General features: G+C 38.0%; 1 protein-coding gene across 1 annotated transcript; it reads left to right on the top strand.

The window, feature by feature from the left end:
• The first annotated feature begins 1,108 nt into the window (after window positions 1-1,108).
• Window positions 1,109-9,890, top strand: LOC128213059 (uncharacterized). Its single transcript, XM_052918557.1, has 7 exons — window positions 1,109-1,243; window positions 2,340-2,478; window positions 3,076-3,188; window positions 4,358-4,489; window positions 5,894-6,486; window positions 8,562-8,798; window positions 9,341-9,890. Exons 1-7 carry the CDS (start codon window positions 1,109-1,111, stop codon window positions 9,843-9,845), a joined length of 1,854 nt encoding a protein of 617 aa, XP_052774517.1. The 3' UTR covers window positions 9,846-9,890.
• Window positions 9,891-10,542: the final 652 nt, after the last annotated feature.

Here is a 10,542-nt window from a genome sequence, read left to right as displayed (position 1 = left end):
ATAATTGTTAAGCCATCTTATGAATGGGGTATTTATGTATAAACTTTGTGCTGACATGCATATTTGGTCATTTTGGACATGATTTTCAATTATATTAAAAGTTCTCAAATAAAAAAGTTCAATTTATATGTGATGTCATTACAACATTGACGGGAAAGATTAATTTGTGATGGGATATTTAAATAATGCGATTATGTAAAAACAAAATAAGGCTTAAAGATGGATTTGTTTAGCAGATGTTAACAAATATTTAAACAAAAGTGATGTGGAGAATTCGACTGAGATTAGACCCTATAAAACTGTAAAGTAACGACAAGTGTTTGTTTATTTTGATGAAAATCATTGACCTACGAGAGATATCTCCACAAAGTGATTTGAATTTCAATTAGTTATGTTACTCACGCTTACACCCCCTGACCATTAACATTTTGATAGGTTTAAGTGTTTTGATAAAGTTTCTTTAAACAATAAACGAGCCTTTTAAGATGAAACGGGTGACGCTCTTATTTGTTTAGGAACAGTTTTAAGCATTTTAGCAAGATAAATATTAAGTGCTGTACTTTTGTGGAAGAAAATATGAACTAAAAGACTGAGACGAACACTGGCGTCTTCAAGATGTCACTTTTATGACCCGCGATTGGAGATGAAACACAATAAAAAGGACCGAGAATAGAAGCACATCTTGTGTCGGAAAACTCTGGAAGCAGTGACGGATATATTTCATATTGATCATAATTACCAGGATTTCATTAAAGTGAACAACACAAAGCACCTTGGATACTAAACCAAAAAAAATGTATTTTAATAAGTCCGAGTAAGAAGTGAATCCGCAAAAATAATATGAATGGATTTATGAATTTACGGTTCCAAGCTTGAAAGTTTTTGACAATGTTATTATTTCATTATCATTAATAAGTATTTTGTGCCATTGTAAATCTATGATATAATTAAGATTTTCATGTTTCGAAAACGACAGATAGAGCGAGGTTTAATAATAGGCGCTCGACAATATAAAATTATTTTAAAGTAACCAAGAGACTTTGGCGCAGTTAAAGTCATCAGCTTGGTCGTAACCCCGCGGAAGGACAAACGGACGCGTGTACCGGAAATGGACGAGCGACACAGATCTGTACTGGAGCGGAACCGCGGCCTCCTGCTGGGGAACATCATCCTCACAGACGAGTTCTTCCGGTTGCTCAAGTCGGAACATGTGCTTCCGGATACCATGATCAATGATATTCAGGTAGATGCCGTCGTAAAATGGTTAGGACTACGACTTACATCTTAAAGCTGCACTCTCACAGATTGAACGTTTTGACATCTTTTTTTTTATTTTTTTGTCTTCTAACTGGCCAATTTTTGCGAAATTGCAAGGAAACCAGTAATAAGAGACTGCTGACAAGAAATCAGATCGCAGATTTTCATACATACGTTCAAAAAATGATGTTTTATGCATTGCTATTAAACCGTTCGTAACGCTTTAAGCTAATAAAAAAATAATTTTAGAATGGAAATATGAAAAACTGCGATATGATCATTTGTCAGCAGTCTTGTATCACTTGTTTGCAGATATTTACGCAGAAATTGTCTCATTCCAAAACAAAAAATAAAAAAGTTGTCAAAACGGTAAATCTGTGAGAATGCAGCTTTAAAGGAACCAGAGAATAAGATCAAAATATAAAAAGAAAGCTCCTCTTGTAAAATTGAGCTGAAATGAACCAAAAAAAATCACAAACCGTTCATCATTATCAACAGGATAATTGCATGAACGAGATTGCCGCATGTCATTTGAAAACTACCAATCTTATGGAACGTCACGATTCCAATTGCCAAAAGGGCGGATACATGTGCATTAAAAATCCTGATCCGTTCGAGCCATGTTTTTAAAACTGCACTCTCGTAGATTGACAGTTTTGACATTTTTTTTTATTTTAGAGAGCCATTTTTTTGCGAAATTGCATGGAAACCATTGATATAAGAATGCTGTCAAAATATCAGATCGCATGTTTTCATATTTATGTTCAAAAAATGATATTTTATGCATTTTTCTTACAGCGTTAGTAAAGCTTTTAGACATATAACATTAATTTTCGAAAGTAAATATAATAAAAATGCGATCATATCTTTTGTCAGCAGTCTGAAAACACTGGTTTCCAGATATTAAAGCAAAAAATGGCTCATTCCAAGACAAAGAAAAAAGTACGAACTCAGAAAATGGATTAAAGATTGTTATATTTGCTAAACTGCCTTCGCTTTCCAGCTAAAAATAGATAGTTTAAAAAAAAGAGAAAAGCTTCCTTCATTATTAAGATTATTTTGAATCCATCCTATCTTTTCAGTCCCTGAAGACGCAGCTGTCCCGGAACTCCCGCCTGCTGGAGACACTGCGCCTGCGCGGCGGGGACGCGTACAAGAAGTTCCGTCACGTGCTCTACCTGACTGGCCACCAGATGCTAGCCGATCATCTACACGGGGAAGGTAGGTGTCCGTCTGTTTTGGCTAATCAGCTTTGATCTAAGCAAAATATTTAGGTGGTAGTACTTTAGATCCGCACGTTTTGATCGGGTTTATTAAAGTTAAGCTTTGGACACTCTTGCAAAAAGTGTTTCAACAGATACGTGTTCAGTCTGATCAGCAGAGTCGCTGTTCACGGCATTGTCACCCTCATGGATGGATCCAGGATTTGACGTAAGATGGTTTGTAACTTAGGAGCGTAACCTTTCGACTTGCGTCGCTTCCTCAGAACTGAATTATATTTGGTTTAAAGTGTTGACAGGGGAGTTAAGGGTTCAACAAATACATTTTGGCCAACGATTTGATCATTAAAATACAAGCAAATCTAAAATATTTCACACGTGTAGAAACAGAAAAAGCATAGTATTTTAATGTGTAAAATTGTATTCTTATCTTTTCTGTCAAAAGAGTTATTTAGAAGATGTCATGTGCTTGTTTGTTTACACCGTTTGTGACCCGTGGTGACCTATGTGAAAACCCCGTTAAGTCACGTGATTCCTCACCCTGTATATACGTATCCAACATAATTGAGTGTAATGTTACAAACAAAATATATTCCAGACCTGGAGACGCGGCTGTGGCGGGGAGACGAGCTGTTCTCCAAGTTTCCCAAGGTGTTCCAACACGTCAGTGACGACACCAAAGCCAAAATACTCAAATTTCTAGAAACAAAGGTAACCATATGTGATATATAGCTGTAAAGTTTCGTCGCTTACATCATTTCCCCGTCTGTATCGCGAGATGTCTCTGTTTATAGGAACAGATGTAAAATACCCCTGGTCAAGCTATAGAGGCTCGAACTCGCTTCTAACCTAGGCGACCCGGGTTCGATTTCCTGCCTTGGCGCGTATGTGTTTCGTTTGTTGTCACCAAGCCGGACAAGTGGGTTTCCTTTGGGTTTTCCGATTTCTTCGACAACACATGCTCATATTTCGAGTAATACCAAGCCAACGATTGTGATAAATATGATGTTGTAATAACTTGTTTTTAAATCGTTGTAAAATTAATTAGTTTAAATTAAGGTGTAGACAGACCAATGATTAAGTCATCCCTGTGTCTATTGTAAAAGGGATTATTTTGTTTTCATTGATGTCACAACGGCTCATAAACAGGGCCCTGTGCTCTTTAGTGTAATCCATGGGCCGTATCCATACGGTGTCTAAGTGAAAATGTTCAACTTTTTTAAAAAAGCTGTTTTTTTAAGAAAACAAAAAAGGTTTTTACACCAAAAATTAAACTACCGCAAAAAATGTCAAAATGATAAATGATTGAGAATAAAGTTGATGAAAAGTAGAGTAAATTAGTACATGTATTTAAAATATTCATTGTTTGAAATTCGAAATGTTTCATTAAGTTTTTCACTAAGAATCTTTATAAATACGGTCCCTGGTCAACTAATGAGCATGTGATATGGAGGGTCATCGTCGGCAGCCACGGTACTCATTGGATAATCACTAAAGTAAACATAGGAACTTTCCATTGCCATATAACCTTGATGCCGTCGTCGTCTCTCACAAAGTACAACCATGGCACAGCAGTGTCCGAAACCCTTGAATAAAACTTGGCACAAGTGAGTGTTCAGCAAGGCCTATAGTTGTATTACACAAGTCAAAAAATGCATTTGACCAACTGAACAAAGGACTAGCGTAAACATCCGGTAGCGGTGCTCCTGCGTTTCTTCCGTGTTTTCTTTATTCAATTTAAATCGTCATCTTCGGCAGTAGCGATAACCATGTACTAAAATGACATGCGGTCTGCATGCATAATATGCGAAAAGGTCATATGATTCATCTTTTTTTAAATACGTGTTACGAGTTTTACTTACTTGGACACACTGTTGTAGGTAAAGGAGAAGGCTACCACAAACGCGTGGCTGACTGCGGGCGCCGACAGAACCGAAGTTATGGAGTCTCGGAGGGTCGTGTTCGATGCGGAAAAAGATTATAGGATCAAACTGGAGAACAAAACTAAAAAGGTAAGTTACTCTGGTAGGTTATATAATAGTATGGTTTTATAAGTTCACTATAATTTATATTGATAGTATTGGCTTCGTTGTAAGCCGTGAAGTCAACGGCGGAATGCAGACGCTAAAACTTTTCAAGCTATTTACATGAAACTTAATAAACATGTGAGCAATGAAAGCATTTGTAAGTATCGTGTTTAAAATATAACCTGCATTTATGCACCAGTCAAATGTAACCACGCCCGCCCCCAGAGCCGGGGGTTTACCGGGGATAGCCGGGGAAAAGGGCCGTGTTTTTACTTTCCAGGTGGCCCCGCAGGGCCGGGTGACCGTGGTGGTTTTGTCATAGCGCCAAATTAAGCCGAGATTGGGCCTTATATAGAGTCTCTGGGGTGCGGGGGCATTTGGCCGGGGTTTAACCATCAGTTCGTCCCCGCAGGACGGGGATTTTACCCGGCTATTCTTCGGACCTGGGGGGGGGAGGGTGCGTGGTTACAAATGACTGGTGCATTACAGCCAATGAAATTGCAGATACCTATGGCTTTTAGTTATGTCCCTTGATCGACGTAGAAAAATTCAGGGGCGTTGAAATCCGCTTGCGAAGTTCTTGTTAAAAAAAATGCAGGCATCAAATATACTCTTCGGAACTCCTCGGCCATTTTTCCATCACAAACAACCTCGGCATTCGGAGCTCCTCGGCCATTTCATCGAAAACAACCTCGGATGTATTTGGACGGTTTACATACTCAAAAAGTGGTACGTTTATGTCCGCTGCAAGTAGATCGCGTAGTAATTTTATTTAGCAGTTAAACTTTGTGACATTACTCTTGGGATTCTTAAATATGTTTGCAATAATACAATTCAATGGCAATCAATTTAAACTTAGATCAATAAATACAACTCTAAAACACTACATTTAATTAATGATATAATTCAAAAATTTACGAACTACTTCAACTGATGTACCTGCATACATCCGAGGTTGTTTTTTTGAAGAAAAAAATGGCCGAGGAGTTCCGAATGACAACCTCGGATGTATATTTGCGGTTAACAATCTTAACATATAACTAGGCTGCTGCAAGTAGATGGCGTAGTTATTTCAGTTTAGCAGTTAAACCTTATGACTTTGCTCATAGGATTCTTAATTATGTATGCAATTAAAGTTATTAAACACTTCATTGGCGATCAATTTAAACTGAGTAATACAAAAAACGTTAAAACACTACAATTAATAAATGTTATTATTTAAAATGTTACGAACTACTTCTACTGATATATGATGTATTCATACGAGGTTGTTTTCGATGAAAAATGGCCAAGGTGATCCGAAAGAAGGGGAGTTATCTCTGTTGGTAACTGAAGCTGTGGTGGAAGTTTTGGTACCTAGAATTATAAAACGTTACGTTCCTTTTACAGCTGCTTCAAATGAAAGATGAGGCAACGGTGCTGGCAGAGGATATCAAAGCGAGGGATGAGGCGATGGCCAGAGTTCAACAAGAAATTGGAGTCATGAGGAACCACTTCAAAGAGGATCTTGCGACACAGTCCAGGTTTAACGCCGCAAACAATCAGTCTATCATACACTTGAAAGACCGCTTTGATAATTTCAACGAACGTGTGAAGAATATAAATATAGCTATTCGTCGTTTTCTTGAGACGGACAATTTACACGTTGACGATGATCCGGATAATATCAAAATTTCAATGCTGGAGAAAAATGTTCGAAAGATAATTCAAGTTGCGAGAACTAATTTAGAAAACACGTCACATAGTTCAAGTGAAAAAGAAGCGGTGCTAAGTTTGTTACGTACGTCAACGCGTCACCGGACTCAGACGTTAACGGAGGCGGTCCAGCAGTACGTTGATAAACAGGAAAAGGGAAAAGCGGCGATAGGGAAGGAGCTAGATATGCTCGTTGATGTTGTTAGAGGGAGCAAGTTTACAGCTAAGATGTCGACCAAACCGAAGACAGATTTGAAGTACTTGAAAACTCAGATGGCTATTTTACGGTATGAATTATATTCGACGGACTATTCCTTTTATTGAGAACAGAAATGGCATTAATTTCCGATTTTTTTCGGTTTTGGGGAGTTGGTTTGTTTATGCTCAGGAATAAAAAAAAATCAATAGTGCTGGCCCCTCTTGGGAACGTCTTCTTCCAAGATGGTAACGAAATCCGTCGGCAAAAAAAATTGAAAACTTAGTTATACTATCACAGTTCTTTTTTGCGTAAAACAAAACCAAACAAAACTTCCTCCATAGATCAGGGTGAGGAATCACGTGACGTAAAGGAGTATTTTACACGTGTATATAAGCAGAAAATGGCATAGTCTTTTATAAGCTTAGAAATATGTTCATAAATTTTCTGTCAAAAAAAACTTATTTAGAAGTTAACGCCACTTACTTGTGTGTTTACACCACCGTGGCTTGATGACAAAGGCTCATTAAAGTCACAATAAATAATTTCAACTAGCCAAAATTATATTTTATACATACTTGAACATGTATATTATCAATATAATACATTGCCATAAACATAAAATGAGATTTGAAAAAAAATAAAAAAAATACCCTATACTGTAATATGAAACAAGTGAAGAATGTTCGCCGGCGAAAACCTAAACAAAGACCAATTCTCGTTGAAAATTATTACTTCTTCGTAAGCTACAAACAAAATACCTGGCTCATAGATGCAGTGGCCCGTTATATACACGTTAAAACCGGTATTCTTGTCGAGAGAAACAGTATACGACGAAAATGCTTCAAAATGCGAATTATCACAAGCGCTAGCCAGACATTGTTCTGTCAAAATGACATAGTACCCGGCTCGCCTTAATCGATTAGGGAAAGCGGCCGAAGGGCGGGAACCACCGGAACACTCAACTCTTTTCCGATGGTTCCCGTCCTTTGGCCGCTTTCGCTATTCGATTAAGGCGCGCCACTGCATCTATGAGCCAGGTATTTTGTTTGTAGCTTACGAAGAAGTAATAATTTTCAACGAGAATTGGTCTTTGTTTAGGTTTTCGCCGGCGAACATTCTTCACTTGTTTCATATTACAGTATAGGGTATTTTTTTATTTTTTTCAAATCTCATTTTATGTTTATGGCAATGTATTATATTGATAATATACATGTTCAAGTATGTATAAAATATAATTTTGGCTAGTTGAAATTATTTATTGTGACTTTAATGAGCCTTTGTCATCAAGCCACTGTGGTTTACACCGGCTGTGGCCCGTGGTGACCCATATTGAGAACCCCTTTAAGGCACGTGATTCCTCACCCTTGATATACCGATAACAATTCCCAATACCAATTACCTTGCATTTATGTAACGAAATAGTATATCTTAATGAGCAAGGTAATTTTAAATATCTCCGAGGAGAAAGGATTGGTTCAATGTGAACGCAGGAGCGAACGCAAGCAAATTCCGGCACATCTTGGGAAAATTGCAAGCGGGCTGTTCTTCGATCTTACACCATGGGCACGTGAAAAAGATGCGATCAACAACTTACATTTACAGCCAATGAAATTAAAGATAGGCGCTAAGTACTAGGCTTAATCATTTAGAATTTCAATTTTCACAAATGTTTAAAGGTCGGCCCACTGCCACTCGTCTTAAACACACTCCCTGTGTCAGATTTTGCGTTGACAATTTGTCAACCGATTGTGAGGCTGTATTATAATTGATAGTTAGATTACCTGAATTTAGACCATAATGATTACGAAGGGCTCTTTCGCTTCGCTTATCCGCCCATTCTTTATCATTAAGATTTTAATTCATGTTACATAACTATTCCTTATATTTAATAACTTAAATCATTATTTATCAAGATTGAAAACTAGCATAAGCCTTGAATGTAAATATTTCTAAATACAGCCGAACCCCGTTTGCTCGAATTCGTTTGGCTCGATTTCCTCGTTGGCTCGAACTGAATTTAAAGGAACAATATCACTCTACTGAATCGGAGCTTTCCCGCTTGGCTCGAAATTTCCGAGGCTCGATGTACCTTCGCCGGTCCCTGGGAGTTCGAGCCAACGGGGTTCGACTGTAACAGTTAAATAAATTGTGTGTTTCTTCTAGGGAGGAAGTGGAACATATAAAGAAGAAGCTGGAGTGGAAAGACTGCCAGATTTCTGACCTTATCAAAGAAAACAGTGATTTGAAGGAGAATAGCGCGAGACAAAACGTGCAGAAGACAGTCTCGTTTCCGAAACTGACGCAACAACTTCCGGTCACGCATGCGTCGAATGCAGATGGGTCACGTGATACCCCGGATTCTTCGCGGGAAATTGAGCAAGTTTATCAACAATATGATAGGTAGCTTTACGTTTTAATAGGATTCTAATCATTAATATTTAATAATTGTCAATTACCATAAATTATGCCAACCACGTTACGGGGCCCAACATGAAAAAGCGTACAGTGATATTTCGATATGGGTTCTGAAACAAGGGGATTTTCAATAAAATATATTTGTTAAAGTCAAAAAAAATAATATATATTTATATGATATATCCAGATCAAGTTAGATAATTGAACAACTTGAAAATGGAAATAATTTTCGCAAACTTTTGTTGTGAAGTATAATTAAACATCATCGTCGAAAACAGGTTGTATTTAGGCCAAATTACTACATGTGACAGCCGCCATTTTGGATGCAAGATATAAACAACAAGATTGATACGGAATTTTTTGTTTTGTCTTTAAAAGATAAATGATTGTTTGAAATGATACACACACACATTTTTTTTACAATCTAAATAAGTACTATGCAAATGAAATTAATCCGTATGCGGTCGTAAAGAGGTTCTTCAGCCTGGGTTACAATATTCAGTTCAATTATATAAATATATTTTCAGGTATGTCCATGGAACGAACACGCCGCCACCGACGCGACGTCCAAGCACATACAGTCGTCGTGGTTCTTTAGCCGACGTCAACCTTGAGAATGACGTCCCATCGCTTCCGCCGGATGTGAAGTCACGAAGGAACTCTTCCTATGATTCGAGCGGCCTTGACATCTTAGGTACAACCCCTCAGTATCGACGAAGCATCTCCGAGCTTAAATCGTTTGAAGGCTTCGGCGATTTAAACATCCCTTCGGTTTTCACAGACGCTGTGACGTCATCAGCGAACGTCATCATGAAGTCACCACGGTCGTACACTTCTGTGGACAGGTTAACTCACCGGCGGCAACCGGGATCAGCGATCAAAACGGATCTGCCGACGGAATTTACTCGCGCTGGCCGGCGCCCTTCGTTAGCGGATTTAATTACGATTTATGAAAATTCGCAAGACGAGAATAATTCAACAGAAGAGAACAACAACAACAACACGAGACTTCCGGTATTACAGGAAACTTGAACGAATGTAACATTCTGTGTGGTACTGATTGCAAGCTTTGGGAAATATCTGCTTCCGATATTAACAATATTTACTCACTGATATAAGTGCGTTGAACTCCAATGTACAGTCGAGCCCCGTTGGCGCGAGCTCCCACTGACCGGCGAAAATAAATAACGCATCGGAAAAATCGAGCAAAGCGGGGTTGTTTACCTTCAGTATTATAAAATTGGTCCTTTACATCTAATTCGAGCAAACGAGTAATTCGAGTCAAGCGAGTTCGAGCCAACGGGGTTTGACTGAGTTTGAGTCGACGAAAAAACGTTACACGCAATATAACATAAAGCGCATGTTCTGTTTGTTTTGTTTGTTTTGCTATTAACAAAAACATAATTAGAATACGGATATATGAGAGGACAAAATGCCACCCGACTCCCGTAATTATGCATAGACGGAGATAAAATCCCCACCCACTCACCAATGCATTATAACTAAACGTGTGTGTTTTAAAAGGTTGATAATTGTATAAAAAAAACATCGTACAACGTATGCAATATGTATATTAGCAAATAATCATTTAATATTAATATCATAATTGTGGGTTGAATTTGTCTGCCAATGGTGATTTTGACCGGAGGAGGGGGGTTCTGTCAATGACCCGAGTATATTACTTGCATTAAAAATTAAAATCGCACGTTTTATTTTTAATAGACTTATT

Source organism: Mya arenaria, chromosome 13 (genome assembly GCF_026914265.1).
Source record: "Mya arenaria isolate MELC-2E11 chromosome 13, ASM2691426v1".
NCBI lineage: Eukaryota > Metazoa > Mollusca > Bivalvia > Myida > Myidae > Mya > Mya arenaria.
The sequence above is the reverse complement of the archived record's forward strand: the minus strand, read 5'-3'. Positions and strand labels throughout refer to the sequence as shown.

Coding starts and splice junctions, on each gene's coding strand:
- LOC128213059 (XM_052918557.1), top strand. CDS start 1,109: ATGGACGAGCGACACAGATCTGTACTGGAGCGGAACCGCGGCCTCCTG. Junction 2,479..3,075: donor CGATCATCTACACGGGGAAG/GTAGGTGTCCGT, acceptor AATATATTCCAG/ACCTGGAGACGCGGCTGTGG. Junction 8,799..9,340: donor GTTTATCAACAATATGATAG/GTAGCTTTACGT, acceptor ATATATTTTCAG/GTATGTCCATGGAACGAACA.